At 40.7% G+C, this 23,418-nt stretch overlaps 1 protein-coding gene across 8 annotated transcripts in view; it reads right to left on the bottom strand.

The window, feature by feature from the left end:
* The window catches only part of EIF4ENIF1 (eukaryotic translation initiation factor 4E nuclear import factor 1), a 42,532-nt gene that overhangs the window by 13,125 nt on the left and 5,989 nt on the right, over window positions 1–23,418 (bottom strand). For 6 of the 8 annotated variants that reach the window (XM_067700177.1, XM_067700181.1, XM_067700173.1 and 3 more), the window contains exons 3-9: window positions 15,694–15,767; window positions 13,316–13,443; window positions 10,024–10,310; window positions 9,569–9,767; window positions 5,830–6,005; window positions 666–801; window positions 280–459 (exon numbers count right to left, since the gene is read on the bottom strand). In XM_067700177.1, coding sequence (XP_067556278.1) covers window positions 280–459; window positions 666–801; window positions 5,830–6,005; window positions 9,569–9,767; window positions 10,024–10,310; window positions 13,316–13,443; window positions 15,694–15,767 — 1,180 coding nt within the window. Of the gene's footprint in view, window positions 1–279; window positions 460–665; window positions 802–5,829; window positions 6,006–9,568; window positions 9,768–10,023; window positions 10,311–13,315; window positions 13,444–14,684; window positions 14,867–15,693; window positions 15,768–23,418 lie in introns of those variants that run through there. The other 2 variants (XM_067700180.1, XM_067700179.1) reach the window with 2 other exon arrangements.

Raw genomic sequence — 23,418 nt, 5'->3', positions numbered from 1 at the left:
TGCTCGAGAGGACTACAACATTCACGGGAGTGTTATACTCAGGCTCCAGGTAAGGAGGACTTAGAAGAAAAGTTCTTACCATGGAGCTTGTGACCCAGTGACTACCAGATTCTCAAAGAGGTGGTACTGTTTGATAAAAAGTTTTTTTGAAGAACATTAAACAAAACCCACCATTATCTGACTTTTGATGAGATAGCAGTCTGTTAGAACCAATTCTGCCATTAAGACAGAGCATCCAAATGTTTCAAATATCTAAAGCAGACTCTAATAAAAACTTACAGCTCTCTTTAAGCTTTTCTTTATTTGCAGAAAGGCTGGAAAGGAGAGGTTTTAAATCCACTTTGGCTTTCTGTAGCATTTCTAGAATATCCACTTTATTTTCAGCATGGTCTTCTAATGGTATAGGAGCAAAATAATTCCCCGAGTTCTGTCCAGGAGAGAGGATGGCTTGTTCCAGACCTAGTATTGCAAGTAAATATATTCATAATTAATTGGTCCCAATAAAGCACAGAAACATATCTTCAACAGTATTAAAAGGACACCAATTGAAGGGTTTTTTCAGTATCCAGAAACCCTTTAATGGACCCCTGACTAATGAAGACAAAATGAACCATATCAGGGAAAGCTCAAGTCTACATTAAGACCAGAACCTGAAGCAATTTTACCTGCAAGTCTCTCCAGCTCTTCATGTGGTGTTGACCCAAGACTGCTGGATCGGCTTCCTGATCGGCTCGGGTTAGAGAACCACCTACTAAATCGACTGGCAGAGACTGACCCTTCTCCCAAAACATCTTCTATCATCTAAAGGGAAAGATAAAAGAAGCTAAGATAATAGTTTCTAGGTGAAAAGGACAAGAAGGTTCAAATTTTAAGAAAGGGTCACTTACTTTGAAACTTCCTTTGATGCTGCTGACCTGAAGGCAAACACCCTCAGAACTTAGGATTCTGATCATCTTTAACTTTTCTTCCCCTCCTGGATCATTTCTGAGTAACCCAAACTTGGGCATAACCAACCATGTATTCTCTAAGCATATAAAGCAAAACATCTGTGCTACAGAAAGTGTTCTGGTTTTCTATTTTTGCCTCATTAGAAAATCCATCAATGTTCTAAGAGGGTATAGTTTTGAAATCAAAATCAGCACCAGAGTAAAGCATTCCATTGCCAAGCTGATGAGTGACCTTCAACTAAGCATCAGGTATGGAGAGCTGATGAAAGAAAACCCTTGCTTCAGACTTCAGCAACCTCAAGGTTGTAATAAACATCATGAAATCCAATGCTGACAATTTCAGAACCCAAAAGCTAAAAAGTAGAGCTCATAAAGATCATATTTCCAAGTCATATTTCCTAATCAAAGTCCAAGTCAGAATGTGAAAGGTGAACTTTTAATTGATCTCCAATATCTGTTTGAACTTAATGGAAAGTTTTCAGGTGTTCGTTTTCTTTTAGATCTGACCTCCATAGTTTTTGGTTTAATAATAAGAGCAATTAAATGATGCACTATGATCAGAAGTAATTTCTTCAACACTGTTTCATAACAGCAATTTCTATTACCAATCCTTCTTAAAAACTAAATTTAAGCATTGAAAATGAAATTTTCAGTTGTACCCTATTATAAATCTAATTAAATATCCAAAATGACCTTTATGCAGTTCTCTTATCAATATTTAGAAAAGACAAGATAAAGCAAATATCAATCCCAAAATGAGGCACATCCTTGACAATAAGGCATAAACAGAAAACAGGTTTTTCTCAAGACTGGTACACAGATGACAGAGTTAGGGACTTTGTTTTATCTGAAGTCTAAAACCCCCAGTTTCTAGTCAAAGTTCAGCAGTGGAAGGTTAGATTTATTCTTTTATTCTTATCTGGAAGAATTTTCTCATAACACATACCCAATCTAAGCCACAAATAATTCTCTTGAACACAAGACCGAGACATTGATTACTTGGGGTACTTCTATTTTCTTAGGTATTATTCAACAGTTTCAATCACATTCCACTTGTAGACTCTCATACCTTAAATAATGCTGACTTTTTCTTTTTTCTTTTTTTTAGGGCAAAGACCAATTTTTTTATTGGATTTGGCTTTGACAAGTACTGGCAAACCCTGCAGACATGAATACAAAATGATTGTAAACAAACAGGCTGTGCCAGCAAATGCTGACTTTCAAGTCCACTAATTTGCAATCATTAAATTATAGGAGAAGCATTATAGTGATGTTTCACTGTGAAAAATTGGGAATTGTACCCAAAACCCAACCACCTTGGTGATAAACAGGAATTTTTAAAAGTAAAAGCTACAGCTGTTTAAAATATTTTAATTTTGAAAAGAGTTTGAAATTTTAAAAATAGTAAAAATAGCTTTGCACTTTGTTTTTATTTCCTCTGATCATATTGTATAGGAAAAAAGCCAGAAGATACACAGGAGGAACATGAAAAAGTAAAGGAAGTGAATATAAGGTATCTGGACATTTTCTAAGGATTTGACAGTAAGTGTTAAGAAAGTCATTTCCATATTTTGATCAGTGACCAACTTTGTTTGTTAGAGAAGCTAAGTTTTATTATAGCTAAAACATAAGTAGAGACAGTCGCTTTTACACACCACTTACTATAAATGCCAATTTCAAGAAGCTAGAGCATTTTGAACCCAAAAAGAATCTTGAGTTTATCTAGTCAGTCATTTTTTACCAGAGCCAGCAGGGATACTCTAATACCAGTCCCTCCCTCCCTCCCCTTATGCACATTGGTACTCAGCTGACTGCCGCTACATCCCACAGCCTAAGCTAGTCAAGAGGAGGAGACTGTGAACTGCAGTCTGGTATGTTTCAGCTGCTCTTTCTAGACTACATTTTTAATAGCATTTTTAAGGTAACCTATATGACTGTTAGTTTGGTCCGTTAAGGGTCATTTAGACTAGTCATATCCTAGGATTCATATTATTCTGATACAGATATTGTGAAATATTTTTGCTCTTTGACAATTACTAAGTTTTACTAATCAATGCTTTTCTTTCATTACTTTCCACTTTTATGGAAATTTCCATATTTTTGTATTTGTTTCACTCTAGCTTGATTTTTCTTTGGATTTATAATGAATGCATTTAAGGCTACACACTTTCACCTTAGCACACTTTTGATTATTTCACCAAGGTTTTTCTATGTCATGCTCCTGTTCATCACTCTACATAGTTTAGGATTTGTTTTGATTTCGTTTTTCTTCATTCAAAATACTTCTATGGGGCTTCCCTGGTGGCGCAGTGGTTGGGGGTCCACCTGCCAATGCACGGGATGTGGGTTCGTGCCCCGGTTCGGGAGGATACCACATGCCGCGGAGCGGCTGAGCCTGTGCTCCGCAACGGGAGAGGCCACAGCGGTGAGAGGCCCGCGTACCGCAAAAAAAACAAAAACAAAATACTTCTATGTACCTGTTATGTATCAGGTACTGTAGTAAGAGCTGCATATCTAAAATCAGCTTATTTTTAATTACATAACTAAAATTATTTGCACATGTGATCTAAATTTTCATTTTGTACAGATTTTCGTGGCTGTCAACTTCTGATGTATTGCAATGCCAGTAAATATAGCTTAAAAATATAGGTGTAATTCTGTTTATGCCAATTAATACCCAACATCTGTGGGTCCTGCTAAGTGCCAGGTACTATACCTCAAACAGTTTATATTATTTGTCAGTTGATATTCAAATCTTATATAGCCCTTCTTATTTTTCCCAATTGACTGGTCATTTTCTGAGCATTATAATAGAATCCAGCTGGTTATACAGCACAACCAGAGCATCTCTTTTTACTGATCCCAGCTTTGCTTTTAAGTGAATCTATTATAGAATATACACCTTAATGAGTAGTACCCTCCATGAAAAGCATGGAGAGATTTCCTAGCCAGGTACCTTCTCAGAATTAACCAAGTTTTGATTGAGGGTGAGGGCCAAAGGATAAGATGGTGCTGAGTTCCTATTCCTCCCTTTTATGCTTTATAGGCAGTATAGTTGGGGGGAATTAGGAGTAAAGACTGTTAACTGAAACTACAAAAATTAGAATTCAGTTTCCACTACTAACTAGCTATGTGACTTTAGGCAAGTTATTTAAACCTCTCTGTGCCTGCCTTCCTCACCTGTAAAACAGAAACAGTAGTAATCTAACTTACAAGAGTTTTGTGGGGATTAAATGACTTATTGGATACAAAGCCTAAAACAATCAGCACTGTATGCATGTTACCTATTATTAAAAGTTTAGTTTTGAATTCTTCTTCTGCCTAGTTACACAGGTAAGTTTCACAGGTACTCACATTTGGAGCCAAGTACAGGCCTCTAAATTTTGACCTTTTGCTGTGAAAACTTTTTACAATAAGATTTCCATCTGTCTTCTAGGAGAATGCAAAAAAAAAATGTCACTAAACACAGCTGGTATAAAAATAAAAAATTACTGTCCCCTCAAAAGCTAAGAATTTGAGAGGATCACTCAGTTTTACATCAAGTAAATTAAACTCATATCTGGATGCAACCCTTCCGCTCATAGTGAGCCAAAGGACTACTGGCCAGCTCACTGTAAGTGACGTATCTGGCTAGAGGACTTACAGTTAAAACTGTGCTAGAACGTAAGGAGCAAAACCACGCAGCTGCCGGTTGATCTGCAGCCGCCCTCCGCATATTCCTGAACAGCGCTATAGAAAAGTGTGGTCTTGGGCCAAGCTGGTCCACAATGAGGTAAGCTGAGAGTCGGAGTAAATGCTTAGCAACTTTTATAGCAACTGGGCATTGCTGTGATATTTGTACTTTATACTAAGGTACTGGTCCTCAATGGATTGGAAATAAAACCTGGCCTTCACCATAGAGAATTTGAGAAGTACTGCCCTAGAACTCACCTGTGGCCTTGTACCTATCAGTGCTATGCAGTGTCTGCTCACCTATTCCAGGTGGCCATCTTTTAGGCTTTTGGGGGCAGGCAAATGACAAAGGCATGCCTCTCTGTCATGCCCAGCTTTGTCCACTCATGCAATGATCAAACAAGAAGCAGTTACAGTTAAGGAGTAGAGTAAGTTAAGTTAGAACCACTAGTTCTAAAGGACTGGTCAAACTTACTTGCTGTATTTCATGTCCTGTAAAGAACATCTGGGACGTACAGATGCTTTTGGTCAAATGGTTTTTAAAATTCTATTTCATCAGTCCTATGCACTCCTTCAGCAACCACAGAAAAATCTCAATTCTGGGGGCACAGGCCACAGTTTTATCTTTTCTCCAAAAATTTGATGAGGCATTACTAATCCCTAAATGTCCAAAGGGGACAGGAGCAAGGGCAGGTACCAAGTGAAGATTTGGGATGTCTTACTGTTTCTACTTTAAAAGTCGAGAAAGATTAGACCTCAACAGTTTAACAGCAACAGTGATAGTATCCCACATTCCTTTTCATGAAAGGTTTTCGGAACCATCACATCACACAGGTACCACCTAACCAGCCTTACCCAAGGAATGCAGATCAGTATGATACTGATCATCAGTAATAAAAATCCACCTCCACAATAAGGCTCTATAACAAACACTTAACAACTTAAAAATAAAAGCAGACAATGTTCTTAAACATCTGAAGAATTCTTAATCCAATGCTAACAACCTGGAAAAAGTTAACTGGTATAGAATTCTCACTTAGCCTCTCAAAACGAAGCCAACAAAAATTCAAATAATATTTAAGAATAAAAGCCAAGAAACTCCCAATCATCTAGCAAAACAAAACTTTAAAAAGAGGTATCTTAAAGACTCAGGTCAAATTTAACCCTACAGTTGCTCCATCCATGTTGATAAGCATGCTGCTACACTCACCGAAGCCAAGCATGGCACCTTATCAAGGTTAAAGAACTCATTAAAGTCAAATTCTCCTGGGGACTGCTCGGGCAAGACGGCATCCCTTGGCACTTCCTGATCAGCAGCAGGCTCCTGTTCAAGGATGACCTCCACCTCATCCTCTTCGGCCACTCCTCCATTGCACTCGACCATGCCTGAAAGCAAAACCGGACAAAGACAGTCTGATCATGTAAACTGCTCCAGACATATTTTGTGGCCTCAGCATCATCACACATGCAGAAGAGCCACAGATGACTTTAAAAGCAGACTTCTTGTGCCAGTGCAGCACTTGCAATAGTAAAACAGTTCCCTTCCTATGGAAGCTAGAGGAGGAAAAAAGACTTAGTAACAAGTCAGAACACCAACATGATTTAGGAAGGATTATGATCCCTCCTCTGCCCATTCTTCAAGTTTTCTATAATGTAGTGGATTTTTTTTCTAATTTTTTTTTTAAAGGACAATTTTTGAGCCTCTCTTACTGCTTAAAAATGGAATGAAATTAATTTGGCTCTGCTTTCACCCATGCATCTGCATCACCACTTTAAGTCAGGGTTCAACAACCTAAGGTATTTATGTGAAACCTAGTCCAAGGGCAAGTTTCATTTGCCTACTGACTGTAGTTCATCCTTCAAGGCAAAGCTCAAATGGCACCTCCACTACAAAGTCTGCACTGCCTACCCATTTTTACCCTACCAAAAAATTAATCACCACCTTCTCTATAATGTTTGTGTTATCTCTCAGAGTACTTATCACACTATATTATAGGAACAGTCTGGTGAGACTGAGCTTTCTGAGGCAGGAAAGCTGCTCTCATCAGCTTTGTCTTACTCTGCAGTGCCCGGTTCATTTAAAACTGAGTTATGTCTGGTTGTTAGCATGGGAAGATAAGGTCTAAGAGAAGCTACCAAGTTTCCATTGACGGAAGCTAACATCTTGGTTTTAGCCAGAGGATGGGCAAAAGGCAAAATCCTTCAGATAAAAACAGACTTTTTCCTTTTAAAATAAGTGCACTGAGATACTGGAAAATCAACTTATTAATTTGAAGAACAGAACTCCTAAAGCCCCTCCCTGCAAAAGCACCAATGTAAAAGCTGCCTATAGTTTCAAGATCACAGCAGACATGAAGTCCTCCTAGGAAAAAAAAAGTGCCAAAGCCTGGACCCATCCCTTCTCAAAAGGCCCCAACAGGACTGTAGTCTCATTATTCATCCAGGATATTCTAGACCAAGAGACGCTAAATGCTATCATCTGCTTTCATTCCAATAACACTTCAAAAAGCTAGACAACAAGGCAGGGGACAACAACTGAAAGGTTAAGTGGCTTGCTTACCCAAGGTCTCAATACTAGCAGGTGGCAGAAACTTCAACCCTAGGTGGGCCAGCAGTGCTCTTCCATGCTGTGCTGTGTGTGTAAGGCAGCACTGCCCCTCCACAGAGGTGCCTGCCGCCTCAGAACCCTGGGCCTTCTGAGGGCCTAAGGCAACTGGCGAGACGGACGTTTGTGAGCCATGGACAAGGCAACGGGCAGCCTCTCCAGTGGGTCAGCACACACTTACTGCCAACCAGCAGAGGTAAACGATGTTACTTAAAGACTGACATTTAACTATAACGACTACTTTGGTGGAGGTATTTTCCTCATTTTACAGACAAAGAAACCAAGCCCTAGAAAAGGTAAACAACTTAACAGCCTAATCAATGCCAAGTTTGTGTCCTTTTCCACTAGAGCAGTGCTTCTCGCTTCTAACTCATTTAACCCACCAGAACCTGTCTACCTACTTTAGGATGACAGCCAGAAGAGAGTCTGTACTTAGTTCACACTCTTACAAAAAAACTTTAGTATTTCTCCTATTCTTTTTTTTTTTTTCTCCTATTCTCTTTTATTTTGTGTTGAAATGAGAACATCTCTTAACAGAGATGCAAGCAGCAGAAGTGCCCCCTGTGTAATTTTATGCCAGCTTGAGAGCAAACTGGACCTGACAACTGAGAGTGGGTAGGAACATGCATTAGCAGACAAACACAACTGGCCATTTATTATGATAGTCTCAAAAGCCAGGGACCCAGGAAAGATAACTAAGGGCAAGTGTTATTATCACATTTCAGAATGAACATATACTTTTCTTTTCTTTTTTTTTTTTTTGGCTGCACTGCACGGCATGCAGGATCTTAGCTCCCCGACTAGTGATCGAACCCATGCCCCGTGGAGTCTTAACCACTGGACTGCCAGGAAGTCCAGAATGAACATATACTTTTCCTTAGAGAGAATACAAATTAAAATTTTCTATCAGTGGAGGGTTTTAACCATTTCCTCCTTCTACATAATTGTTTTTTGTTTATAAGTGAAATACATATTCAAATTGTTTCATTCATCACCATCTGTACAATACCTAGCACTGGGCCCTGTAGAGTAGGTGCTCAACACACACCTGTATTAAAATCATGCAGGCAAGGAACACATTTGTCTTGTCCATGGCTATACTCCCAGCACTATTACATGCCTGCAGAGAACTCTACATACCAAGTTCAATGGAAAGCTGGAACACAGACATAAATGGACTCAAAGGTGCTCATCATCCCTCCCAGTCCTTTCGTTCTTGCAGCCAAGATGCAACTAGAATACCTGTTTATCTTAAACACAGTAGCTAGGGCAATTAACCAATGGGGTGAGAGAGCCCAGACCCCTGGATTCTATTGATACTTGAGGCACTGCCATTAAACCCACGGGACAGGGTCTTGGTTGTCACCTCTTTCCAGTCCTGTCTCTTTGCATCTGTAAGATGAGGTGACACTACTGATATATTTTGCTACTTCTGGCTCCTCCCATGTTGATACAAGAATGGTTGAAATTCAGATTTCATCTCAGTTAAGAAAAAGATGGGCTTTTTCTCATCAGAAGCCTGATCTTTACCATGAGGTGAAAAGACCACACTTGCTGGTGCTGCTTTAGTCTGAGTGTGAGACAAAGGCATCTCTCAAAGGCAATTTAACAGCAAAGTCTCCCAGGTTACCCACCTGCCTCTTCCCTGCTTCCTCCCAAGACCACCAGCCTGGTCACTGCTCTGAACACGACTAGTGGGCCCCCACCCTTCACCAGGTACCCCTCGCACATTAGCTCTGGCTTCTTCAGTTTAGCAAGGAAGATACCTGAGAAAAGTGAGTTTGGGAGAAGCCAAGTGACAACACTATGAAGGCCTAACACCATGGTGAAGGAGGTGGGCTCTGAAGCACAGCATCTTATTCAACTCCGAACTTCCCTACTCACTTCTTCAGTGTCCACAGACAAGTCACATAAGCTGCCTGCATCTCCATTTGCTCATCTATAAGATGGGCGCAATAATATCTGCTTCACAGGGTTGTCAGAAGTAGGATTATATTGACAAAACGCTTACCACGTGTCCAGTACATACATGCTCAATAAATGAGACCCCTCATTATTTCTATCACATCCTCTTACCTCTGGGGAACCCTTTGGTGTACATAGTTCTCTTACTGGGTAATGGGAGACTTTTCTGTTTAGCACTGCAGGCAGGACAAATTGAGGAGACAGTAGTACAATCTACACACACTGAACTCACACTCAGGAAGAAGTTTCAAAATCAGACTTCAACATTAAAAACTTGCCACTTTTAACACTGGTGCCTATTCCTAAGTGTACAATTAAGCCAATTATAAGCACATCTCATTTCAGAACAGTGAGCTTTCCTCTGAAAGTTTCTGCTGACCTTCCTTCACAGAGGCTGTCCGTCGCCTTGTTCTTTTTCTCCCCTTATGGTCTTCTTCCAGTATCTTATCATCAAAGCCAGTCAGCTCAATGGTTTCAGACTGACTTGTGGGTCCAGCTGAGAACCATTCTGGTTCTTCTTCTGTGTAGGAATCATTTCTTCTACGCTCAAAGACACGCTTACTATCCACAAACTCCCTCTGGAAAAGTACATAATGCAAAATAAAAAATAGGATTCTAGTTACGGCATTTCTACCTCAATCAAGGACTGATGAATTAAATAACGCTCAGTAGTACAATGAAGATGCTATGCTATAGACCTGAAGCCCCTCCCCAACCCCCAGCTCTCTGTTCCTCCCTCCAGCTTAACAACGGGCTATGTTCACCCAGCATTTCAGGGTAACCCGGTATAAACGAAGTGAACACACGAGGTGCCAGAGGATCTAGAAGACAAACCCTGAAACGCTTGTCCTTGTAGTCCCTCTCTCGGTCTCTGTCTCTCAAGTCTCGCAGGTCCTTATCGCTAAGACGGTGATCCTTCTCAAAGGTCCGAGCAGAGATTATCCTCCCACTGCCAATCCTTCGTCCACCAAGCAGGCGGAGCCCATCACTGTCTTTCTCCAATGGGCTTCCTGAGCGCCGGGAGCTAACAGCAGCTGTCACGTGGCAGCCCCCTCCAAAGCTTCGTCTCTGTGGGCTGAGAACAACATCTAAGTCATCTTCTTTCACACGCTCTCGAGGATCTGGAAAGATGCCAGAAAGAGAAAGTTAAGCAAACCAGCAAGGGCATTCTTCCTCTCTAGGTGGTCTGTCCATGACTGGTGGCCATGGGGGTACTGGAAAAGAGTCACCACTAAAACAGCTAGAGAGCTCACATATTTAACGAAGATGAGCAAACCTTCATCTCTTTGGAGGAATAAATATACTTTATAATCAATAATTTTCCATGATTAATCTCCATAATCCCTTTGTTTTGACTAAATCCCCCCCCCCGCCTTTTTTTTTAAATTTGCTGCGCAGTGCAGCATGCAGGATCTTAGTTCCCTGACCAGGGATCGAACCCTCGCCCCCTCCAGTGGAAATACGAAGTGTTAATCACTGGACCGCCAGGGAAGTCCCTTGACTAAATTCTTATCTATGTAATTATTAGCAAATGTTTTGTCAATTAATAAACTACAGTAGGTGTCAGTATTTGAAACAGTAACCACTTAAAAAGAAAGTATTGAAAGTATTGAACAGCTGAATATCCACATGCAAAAAGAAAAGACTTAAATTCATACCTACCACCATATACAAAAATTAACTCAAAATGGATCATAGATCTAAATGTAACCCCTAAAGCTATAAAACTTCTAGAAGAAAATATGGAGGAAATCTGTGACACTGGGTTAGCACAGTTTTCTTAGGCATGACACCAGGAGCACAATCTATCTTAAAAAATGATAAACTAGGGCTTCCCTGGTGGCGCAATGGTTGAGAGTCCGCCTGCCTATGCAGGGGACATGGGTTCGTGCCCTGGTCCGGGAAGATCCCACATGCCGCGGAGCGGCTGGGCCCGTGAGCCATGGCTGCTGAGCCTGCACGTCCAGAGCCTGTGCTCCGCAACGGGAAAGGCCACAAGAGTGAGAGGCCCGTGTACCGCAAAAAAAAAAAAAAAAAAAAAAAAAGATAAACTGGATTTGATCAAAATCTAAAACTTTTGCATTTTGTAAGTTACTGTTCAGAGAATACAAAAACAAGCCACAGACTGGGAGAACATATTTCAAAGAATATATCTGAGGGAATTTCCGTGGTTAGGGCTCTGAGCTCTCACTGCCGAGGGTGCCGGTTTGAACCCTGGTTGCGGAACTAAGATCCTGCAAGCCACAAGGCGTGGCCAATAAAAGAAAAGAATATATCTCATAAAGGACCTGTATCCGATACATATAACAACTCTTAAAAACTAAAAAGGACAACTGGTTTGAAGAGCCACTTCACCAAAGATGATATATGGATGGCAAATAAGTATATGAAAAGATACTCAACATTAATCATTAGGGAAATGTAAATCAAACAGTAATGTGATACATGCCTATTAGACTGGCTAAAATCAAAAAGACTGACCGTTCCAAGTGCTGATGAGGATGTGAAGCAAGTAGAACTTTCACACACTGCTGGTGGAAATGTAAAATGGGATAACCACTTTGCAAAACAGCTTGGCAGTTTCTCAAAACATTAAAGATACATCTACTATAGAACCCAGCCATCCGACTCTTAGATATTCAGCCGAGAAAAGAAAGCATGTCTATAGAGAGACTTGTACGTGAATGTTCAGAGTAGTTTTGGTTAATAGTCAGAAACTTGAAACAACCCAAATGTCTATCAACAGATAAATTGATAAACTATGGCAAATTCACACAATGGAATACTACTAGGCAATAAAAAGGAACGAACTTTTATATACCCCAAAACATGAATGCATCTTAAAACAATTATTTTGAGTGGAAGAAGCTACCCAAAGAATACGTACTGTATAATTCCATTTATGTTAAACTTTAGGAAATGTAAACTAATCTATAGTGACAGAAAGCCGACCAGTGCTTGCCTGTGGGGCGGGGGTGGAGTGTAAGAAGGGACACATGGGGTGCTATTAAGGGACCTTTTAGCTGTCATGGAAATGCTTATTACTTTGATTGTGGTAATGGTTTCACATTGTATTCACATGTCAAAACATCAAATGGTACACTTTATGTGCCATTTATGTACCAGTCTATCGAATGCCAATTTTACCTCAATAAAGATGTAAGAAAAACATGTCACCACACACAAAAATTCTTCCTAGGAAAATCAGAAAACTAAAGATAAGTCCAAGTGAGGAAAACCTCCTTTAATCCTCTCACTAGAAACATTTCCTAAAATGTTTTGGTATGCACTTTTCCAGACTTTCCATGCACTGTCTGTTTTCGTCCAAAAATAAGACACAAAATAGACAGTTTTGCATAACTTGGTGAACATGTCTCCAACATGTTTTTACAGCTGAACACTCCTATATATGGATATACCAAAGTTTACTCAACTTCATTTCTACTGCTGGACATTTAGGTTGCTTCTAAGTTTTCATCTGTGTAGAAGGGTCTTACAGCTCAAGCTACAGTCATCACCCCATCTTCTTTGTTCAGTTCCAAGTTGGTTTTATGATGCGTGTTCCTCTCATCTCAAAAAGAGTTCCCTCTTGCAACTAGTTCCTTGACTAGCTTTTATATTGCCCACTATCCATTTCACTTTTCTAGTTTAAAGGGGGAAAGGTATGGAAGATCAAACTTTACTCCAGTCGCAAACCACATTGAAACCCAGTATTCAGATCATACTCTATTGTGAATTAAGAACTGCCAGAACTAACTTATACCTGAGGAAAAGTCTCACCTGAGACTGGGCATAACCAGCTCTCCAGCGCAGCTTTAGGGTCCCCACATCTAACTCAGCTATCCACTTCAATGAAAGACCTGGTACTTTTAATTCAAAAGCAGATAGCCTAATACAGTCTACTCACCACTGCTACATAGGAAGGCTATGATTTTACTCTGCTAATCAGAAATGAACTTTAAAAAAATAAAATAAAATTCAAAAAAAAGAAATAAACTGTTAAGTCAGTTTCCTGATAATGATACTTTCTCCCAATGCATAAAACTCTCACAGCTAAGAATGAAGCCAGCAGCAAAGAGCACTGTCTCCAAAACTGCTGCCCCCACTTCTCAGAGACTGTGCTCACCTACTATCCTGCGCACCAGGGAAGGCCGATCTGTATCTAACTCTTTCTTCAGACTTTCCATTGGTGAACTCCGTCCTGAAGCTGGGTAGAGGGAGGCATGCCACTTCTCAGGATCCCAGACACCATCACTACAAGTCAAAGGGCACCAACAGTTAGAACTTGCACCATGAATAACACACGTAGTCTAATTTCTACTACTTCAGGTGACAGGTTATGGAAACCCCTTTCCAATATAAAACTTTATGGTTGCCATCAGAATGGTTCTCTCTTTTAAGATGAAAATAAAAACAACTAATAAATTCAGCAATACATTGTTGTTGTTCACATAATAGCAATAGTCATTTGAAAAGCAGTGGTTTGTGCATAAATGAAACATCCAGACCACAAACCTTGGGGTGCATATGGATTATAGTATCTATGCCTGTCCTATACAAAGAAATGCTCCATAAATATTGATTACTCAGTTTACTGAAGATTAGTAAAGGGAGGAAAAAGCCCCTTAATCCTCTTATTGGAAGCAGCTCCTGGAAGGCTTAGTGTATATTTTCCAGAATTTCTATGTACAGTCTCAGTTTTTCCCACAAGTAGGACAGACAGCTATTTAAGAGCCTAAAGTGTGTAGTCTGGGTTTGACTTCGTTACTCCCACACTAATGATGGGGTGGCAGGTGGTACAGTGTGCAGAGGAGAAGCTTTGGAGCCCAACGATCTGGTACCTAACTCTAGCTCTGCTAGGATGAGAAACTCTTTCCTCCATCTCTCTTATTTTCATTATTATTATTAGGCACAATGTCTCCACTTCAGAATCAAAGGGAATATGTGCCCATGATAACTATTTTACGCCAAGAAGAAACAGCTGTAACAAGAAAATTCAATTTGAGGCATAAAAAACCTTTACAGCTTTAATGAAGAAAAAACTAAACAAAAACAAAGAAAACCCCCAGCTAATCTGAGACTTAGCAAAAACTCCTAACCAATTAGAATAGCCATTATTCAAGTATCACCCTCACCAGGGGAAAGTGGTGAGGAGTCCAGATTTAGCAACCTTCTGAACTGTCCATGTACAAAATTAAAAAAAGCATGTGCGGGCTTCCCTGGTGGCGCAGTGGCTGGGGGTCCACCTGCCGATGCAGGGGATGCGGGTTCCTGCCCTGGTCCGGGAGGATCCTACATGCCACGGAGCAGCTGGGCCCATGGGCCGTGGCCGCTGGGCCTGCGTGCCCGGAGTCTGTGCTCCACGGCGGGAGGGGCCACGGCAGTGAGAGGTCCGCGTACCACAAAAAAAGAAAAAAAAAAAGCGTGTGCTAGTCTATCAAAAAATTAAACACTATATATATTTTTAAAAATGTGGGCCAATATGAACCATCTACCTTGATATTTAAGAAGTGACCTTAGGGCTTCCCTGGTGGCGCAGTGGTTGAGAGTCCGCCTGCCGATGCAGGGGACACGGGTTCATGCCCTGGTCCGGGAAGATCCCACATGCCGCGGAACGGCTGGGCCTGTGAGCCATGGCCGCTGGGCCTGCACGTCCAGAGCCTGTGCTCCGCGACGGGAGAGGCCACGACAGTGAGAGGCCCGCGTACCGGGGGGAAAAAAAAAAAAAGTGACCTTAACGTCTTAAGATAACCATAAGAAGTGCAATGTAGGGTTATTCTAAGAGACTTTCAGACCATTTTTAGCTATAGCCTTCTCAAACCAAAGCTTTCTACCTTATGAAGGAGCCCAAGATGCAAAAGGGCTAATGTGGGGACTTCCTTGGCAGTCCAGTGGTTAAGACTCTGTGCTTCCACTGCAGGGGGCTCAGGTTCCATCCATGGTCAGGGAACTAAGATGCCGCATGCCGTACAGTGCGGCGAAAACAAAACAAAACAAACCACCCCAAAAAATCTGAATGGCTCTCTTGTTTGGGGGTGAGGGGTGGGGGACTGATAGAAGGCCCAGAGTCCTCCTGATCGTCCTGCCCCAGGCAGGCCCTGGAAGGACCCTCAAAGCACAGTGCAAAAAACCACTGGTAGAGAGAAAAGACTCTGGTCAGGACTCCTGTGTTCAAGTCTTAATTCTGCTTTTTGACAAGGTGCCTTTGACCAATGTGTCATTTTCTAGTTTTAGTTTCATCACCAGTTAGTTGAAAGAGAATTGGTTTAGTTGTCCTTAGAGTTCCTTGCAGCTTAAATCTCTGAATTTCAGCTAATTAATAACAAAGCCGATGAAGACAGTGCAGTGAGATGCTATTTAGTCATGTTCATAGCTTACGTGCAATTTATTTGTGTGGAAGCCCAATGTCATTACCCCTGAAATCTCCCCACTCGTAATTCCAGCAAAACAATACAACTCCATTTATTAAGTTTGGTGTAACAAGAAGTTGACCCCCACAGATACCTGTCATATTTCTCAGAGAGGCACGAAGGCCTTTGTTTGGAATGAGGGCGTTCTTTAATATCCAAGAGCTCCTCCTAGAAAGAGAAATCATATGGTGATTTTGAACAATATTTCTTGGGCCACATATTTTCAACTTATTTTTGTTATCAGTAACTGACTGTCTACCTTAAGCAGTTCATACAGTTCTTATTTATTTACACCCTGACTTATTCCAGAAAGAACCAGAGTCAGCTCAAGGTTCTCAGCAGAAGCTCAAGCAGAATTGGCAAATAACGTAAGTGATCAGTTTATTGCTAAAACACACTCTCTCATAAACTTCTGTCCAATAATACACCCCACAACACTGAACGCTGATCAAGGCATGGTAGCTTTAGGCTTACATAAAACCTTCAGCTATTCTGACTGGTCTTAAATGCATTAGATGCCAACTTACAAAGCGACAGATTTTTTTTTTTTTTTAATGTACATGGTCCTTTACCCCTAAATACTTCAGTGCCTGTTTCCTAAAAATGAGCATATTCTTTCACAGCCTTTTTTTGTGGCTCCATGAGAGAATTAAGCCCTATAGAAAATAATTTGAGTGACTATTTTTCCATTCTCCCAAGGATTATACTTGGCCAGTATCACTTTAGATGCACAGGAGAGAAGAGAATCTATTACATACAATGGATGCCTTAGAGCATAAGGGCTCACTTCTGCAGAACCTGGTTGAGAAGTGTTGTCAGTTTTATACAACCAGTTATCAATAACACTTTATCCCTCTGGATTCCAATTTTGTCAAATGACCCAATAATGTCCTTTATATTACCTTTTATTAGAATCTAACACAGGATCCAGTCTAGAACCAGATATTGGTTGTCATGTCTCTTTGGTCTCTAATCTGGAACATTTCTACAACTTCTTTTGTCTTTTATGACATCAGCATTTCTAAAGAATAAAGCCTACTTTTTTTTTTTTTAAAAAAGAACATTATTCATTTTAGGTTTGTCTAATGTTTCTTCATGATTAGATTGAGGGTAAGCATCTCTGGAGCAGAATACTAACCTAAGAGATGTCCACCTCAGAGCATCACCTCTGGATGCCTATGTCACCCATGTGCCCCTCATCAGTGATGTTAACTTGATGTTAACCACCTGGTCAAGGTATTCTCCAGTTTTACTCTTTAGTTACTACATTCCCATTTGCAATCAGTATGCAATCTGTGGGGAGACACTTTAAAATCATCCAAATATTCTAGCCTTCATCAAAATTTCCCCATAAATTTAGCACCTACTGGTGATTCTGAGCCAAACCAATATTGATTTTTCAACTGTAGGCCTCCCTCCATAATTACCAGTCAGGCACTTGGCATTCCACTGTAAATACAAACCCTCCCTTCTCCCCCTTTTATTTACCTATTTATTATTGACATGGGCTCACAGATTCCCAGCTTTTCCAATGGTCTATAATTCATTAATGTCCTTAATTATTTTGGTGCTCAAATTGAGTCTCTTCAAGCAGGCTCCTGCATCCTTTTGACATGCCCCATCATTTTTTAAAAGCACTTTCTTACTTTCTATCTTATGTTGTACTCATCCTGTCCTAACCCCAGAGTCAGCCATTTCTTGAGAAATCCAAGTTCCTTTAAGTGGGGAATAGTATAATAAATCAAGATTTGGGAACTGGGTATCCTCATTTGCTTCTAGGCCCTCTCAGCAGAACTAGGAAATATGTGCGGTTATATATGCACACGTGTGCACACACGCACACCTGCTCATACACATGCGTATACACAAAACCACTGCGTCCTTTTTATATAAACATTTTCATAGTAAAGTTAAAAACAGCAATTCCCAGGGCTTCCCTGGTGGTGCAGTGGTTGAGAGTCCACCTGCCGATGCAGGGGACACGGGTTCGTGCCCCGGTCCGGGAAGATCCCACACGCCGCGAGCGGCTGGCCCCGTGAGCCATGGCCGCTGGGCCTGCGCGTCCGGAGCCTGTGCTCCACAACGGGAGAGGCCGCAGCGGTGAGAGGCCCGCGTACCGCAAAAAAAAAACCCCAGCAATTCCCAAACTCTCAGTACCAGTAAAATGCTACAACTGCCTTGCAAAAAAGCATATACCATTGTGCTGTGGCCTCTCCAACACCCCCGTCACAGGCCTCACAACAGAATGCTTGCTGCTTCTCTGATCACTGCTTCCCATATCTTGGGGTAAATACGGAGGGATAGAGTTACTCTCTCAGCCTACAGGAATCACAGCATATAAGCATGCCATGAAGTTACTCAGTATCTTCAGACACCTGAGGCACCTAAATGTTTTCTCCATTAGGTGAGAAATAGCAAAATGCGCTAGAACAAGATGACATTTTAGTTTTAAAACCAGAATATCAATTATTTACATTTATTTAGGATTCATTTATGAATTATGTCTTATTAATTGGGTAGATATACCTAGAAAAATTTGGAAGTCTGAGATAAACAGAATTCCAAATATAAGAAAATGTCTAAAGGCTATTCAAAATTCTGAAAAAACTGTCGAAGTACTGACATACCACCTGCAAATTGCCAGTAGAGACTGGAGTCCAGTGAAATCTGCATGGTGAACACAGCGTCAGAAGGGCAGGGGTGACACAAATTTGCTGGTGAGGGGTGGGGAAGATGGACCAATAGTAGTTATGATGATTGCAGATGCAACAATACAGAAATCCTAAGAACAGTAGGGCTTAAAACATTTTCCAGTAAAAACAGGAAGGACCTTGCAATATAGGAAATACTTATACACTACAGGAAAAAACACTGCAAAGCAATCTTCTGCTATTAGAAGCAACCCAAAGATTATTACATATTCCCTTGCTCCACCACCCTCAAATCCAAATATTAAACTAAGAATCCTAGTATACTATTAAACCAAGGGCAATATATTTCATACTTAAATATGTATATTCTCAAGATACAAAACGTTTCTAAACAATGAGGCTCTGTTTGAAACTTTTAACTCCAAATGATAATAGGGAGCCCAAGTGATAGGTGTTCTCTATTATTACTGCAGCTGTTTGCTGAAATGCTAATGATTTTATCTATTTATTTAGGAGTCAACTTGCAAAGATTAAAATTTTAACACAGCCGCAAAACACGTAGATGGACCAAAATGTTCTATTTGCGGGGATCAAAAAATATTTGAACAAAGGTAAAAAAAAGCCTTACAAAAAAGGAAAATGAGGAGGCTAAGGAGAGATGACAACTAAATGTAATATGGTCTCCTGGATGGAATCCTGGAACAGAAAAAGGACACTGGTTTAAAACTAAGGAAATGTGAATAAAGTATGGACTTTAGTTAATCACAATGTATCAACATTGTTAATTGTAATAACTGTACCATACCAATATAAGATATGTTTCCAGCTTTTCTGTAAATCTGACTGTTCAAAAAAATAAAGTTTACCCCTGTCTCATACTATATACAAAAAGAAACTCAAAATGTATCAAAGACTTAAACATATGAGCTATGACTATAAAACTCTTAGAAGAAGACATAGGTATAAATCTTCATGACCTTGGATTAAGCAATGTTATTTAGCTATGACAACAAAAGCCTAAGCAACCAAAGAAAAAAGATAAATTTGACTTCAAATTTAGAAATTTTTTTGCTTCCTATGACACTGTCAAGAAAGTGAAATGACAACCCATGGGACAGAAAAAAATATTTACAAATCACGTATCTGATAAGAGTCTAGAACATAGAGAGAACGCGTACAACTCAACAACAAAAAGACAATAACCCAATTTAAAAAACAGGTAAAAGATCAATAGATTTTTCTCCAAAGATACACAAATGGCCAACAAACACATGAAAGATGTTCAACATCATTAGTCATCAGGCAAATGCAAGTCAAAACCACAGCGAGATACCATGTAATGGCTACTAGGATGGCTATTTTTAAAAAAAGGGAAAATAAGTATTAACAAGGATGTAGAGAAACTAGAACCTTCTAACATTGCTGATGGGAATGGAAAATGGTGCGGCTGCTGTGGAAAATGGTGGCAGTTCTTCAAAAACTTAAACACAGTTACCACATGATCCAGCAATCCCACTCCTAGTTATAAACCAAAGAAAAATGAAAAATTATGTTCACACAAAAACCTTGTACACAAATGCTCACAGCATTATTCACAACAGCCAAAAAGTTTAAACAACCCATGTGTCCATCAAATGATAAATGGTTAAACAAAATGTGGTAAACCTATACAATTAATATTTAGCAACAAAACAGAATAAAGTACTCATACATGGTACAACATGAACCTTGAAAACACTATGTTAAGTGTAAGAAGTCAGACACAAGAGGCCACATACCGTAGATTCTCTTTATATGCAACGTTCAAAATGGGTAAATCCATTGAGTCAGAAAGTAGGTTAATGGTTGCCAGGGCCTGGGGGAAGGGGATAAGGGGCAGGGGTGATTGTTAATGGGTAGTTTGTTTGCCAAGATGAAAATATTCTGAATTAGATAGTAGTGATGGTTGTACAACTCTGTGAATTTACTAAAAACCACTAAATGGTACACTTTAAAAGGGGTGAATTTTATGTATGTGAATTCTATCTCAAAAAAAAATTTTTTAAGTAAATTAAACTAAGAGGTTTAGTTACCAGAGGTTAATGTTTTGTTTAATTTCTCTTGTTACAGACTTACTGCTCTAATCACAGATTTATAAATGCCAACTACCCTTGGATACAAAAGAGTGGCTCAGGTTGGTAAAAATGTTTTAATTTTCCCTCCCATATTATTCCAGTTTTCTCTGTTGACTTTATACGCTTGGCGTATTCTAGGTGTGAATGCTCAATGTACAAACTTGACAGGCCTGTAAGAGCACAAAGTGGAACAGTGGGCGAGTTGCACACAGGCATCAACCACGCCAGCAGCACCGACTGTGCCACGGTATGCCTCTGACCAAATGCAATGTCCAAAACACAGCCCACCTGTCTACAGAGGATGAAGAGCAATTTTCTTTATTAACAGTCTGAGAACTGGGGAAACAAAACAATTCTTGGATTGAATAGCTCCTAGGAATAACTTTAAACATCTAGGTCAAACTACAGGTACTGTTCTTAAGAGCAGGGCTTCTTAAACCAGTTTCACAGCATCAAGGAAACCATACACAAAACGCATTTGTGCAATTTCTGCAATGAGTGTTCATCTCCAATGGTTATCCAAAGACCTCCAATGGACCCCACAGAGGTTAAAAAGTAGTGCTTTAAACCAATCACGTTTCTCAAAATGTGGCCCAAGGTCCACCCCAACATTTAGGGAAAAATGAGATCCTCCTCATTGGGTTTAGAGAACTAAACCTGTTACCTTCAGCAATGTCTTAAGTTGCTTAAGATGGTATCCCAGCTTGAGAGGATCCCCCAGTTAAGTGCGGAGGAGAGAAACCATACGCTAAGTCAACACAGAGTTTGCTCTTTCGTAACTGTCCACAGAACACTTCCTGTGTGCCATGCTTAGTGGCTAGCACAGGCAGATGACTGTGGTCCCTGGCCCCACTGCTCTCCAATCTCTCAAAAGAAGTCTTCTTGAACTTGCCATCTCAAGAGTCCTTAACAGCAACTATTCCTGGAAAGGAATCCCTCTGGGATATTTTCAAAGAAAACCTTCAAGTTTGGCTAAAGGCAAAATACTTCGAAGTGCCCATTTTGAACTGGGAATGCTCCTTCCCTATGAGTATTTCAGGAGGGAATGTGAGATTACCCTTTTGTAGAGTCCTGACAATCCACAGAAACTTACATCGTGAACAAGTTCACTAAAATTATTATCTGGACAAGAGAAGAGTTATCAACAGAGACCTTAATTTTTGCATAGGTTACTAAAACCTGACCAGGCAAGAACAAGCTGCTAATTGGCTAAGAGTCCCACACCCAAGGAAGTATAAACACGTTTTCTTAGTTTTAGCAGCCTTCCTTAAAGAAAATGTGTCAAGTCTTCCCAAAGAGTCTATTTGGGAATTACTAATATGGACACCCACTTTCAGTGATCAGAATTAAAGTAGAAAGCAAATGATGTGAGTATAAGCCCAAAGCAACAGTGGTTAAAACCTTATACAGTTTCTTTCTGCAGAAATCCCCTGCAGAAGCAGCTATGCATTCTGATGACAATCTATTATAGAATTTCACACAAGTCACTTATAGAAGGAGATGAAAGGGGAAATGTTCTTTACCTCCGTGAGCTGAATTCAATTCACAAGAGTAAAAAGCCCAACTTTTTATGATTACCGTGGATATTGTTATTTTACTGTTAGTGGTCTGAGCGCCGTAGAAGTGCCCCAGTATCTCACCTATGTGTGCCTGGCTCTTCCTAAAGAAGGCACATGTCCCTGGAGCAGCGCTTGGGTTGGGTCCCCCTTTGACCTCCTCTTCTAGTCCCCACCCTCCACACACCCACTAACATTGGGCTTGGCCCATCAGGCTCTCAGATGGTTGCTGACTGACCTGATATTTCAATCTATGAGTCACATGACTTTTCTGAAAGGCTTAGAAAGCTTTTAAAAATAGATCACAATGGGGTAATGGCATTCATAGATGACAGCCAGGGCAATGGTGAACGAATGACACAGGGGGTGCCTGAGATACCTTCCACCATCCCCCATTCATGAGGTTTGTTGCTAAAGGGGCACCGTTTAGAACAGTTCTTACAGGCACGTCAGGATGCAAACTGGATCCTGCAGAGCTGATAAGCAGGACTCAGCACCTGGATTCACCCAAGCCTCTAATGGTGGCTGATTTGATGCAAAGACTTTCTTCTATTGAAAGGATTTATGTGAAGCTAAGAAAATGGGAATGGGGGAAAAAAAAAAAAAGGAAACCCTGCTTTTTCTGTTGATCTGGCCAACACAATAAAAATAAACCTTGGCTTTTAAATGCGTTTATACAACCGATAAAAGCAATGTAAAACATGAAGTAAGCAGGTAAATAAGTACCAGAAGGAAACTTATGAAAATCATTTTTAGGGTGGTAGCATTACATCTTCATAGTGCTTTCTGGTTTCATATTAAAATGGAGATGGTTACTGTGACATTTAGAAAATAAGCACCTTGATCTAAAGGTGGTATCTAAAGAAGCTATCTTTCAGTATCTCCCCCTACCTTTATTACATCATAAGCAGTTTTTTTTTTGCGGTACGCGGGCCTCTCACTGTTGTGGCCTCTCCCGTTGCGGAGCACAGGCTCCGGGACGCGCAGGCTCAGCGGCCATGGCTCACGGGCCCAGCCGCTCCGCGGCATGTAGGATCTTCCCGGACCGGGGCACGAACCCGTGTCCCCTGCATCGGCAGGCGGACTCTCAACCACTGCGCCACCAGGGAAGCCCCCATCATAAGCAGTTTTTAACACTTATTGTGTGCCAGCCACTTTTCTAAGCACTTAATATTCATTTTCTCATTTATTCCCCACAAAAATCCTATGGGTTAGATACTATTCTATCTGCATTTTACAGGGGAAAAAGATGAGAGTCAGAGAAGTTGAGAATATGACTGAAGGCAACACAGGTTAAGTAGGTGGAAGAGTGGGGGATCCCAAACCAGGCAGTGGGGCTCAGTGGCCCCTTATCCTCTCCTCTCCAGTGATTCTCTTGAGAGGACAGGGGAAGGTGCCCAACCCCTCTCAGCAGCTTTGTCACTCAGTGTTGGGTCTGTCCCAGTCCAGTGGGACTGCTGGGAACCCTGAATGAACTGCCAACTCCTCGGGCAGGCTC

Source organism: Pseudorca crassidens, chromosome 12 (genome assembly GCF_039906515.1).
Source record: "Pseudorca crassidens isolate mPseCra1 chromosome 12, mPseCra1.hap1, whole genome shotgun sequence".
NCBI lineage: Eukaryota > Metazoa > Chordata > Mammalia > Artiodactyla > Delphinidae > Pseudorca > Pseudorca crassidens.
This window is presented reverse-complemented; position numbering and strand designations above follow the sequence as displayed.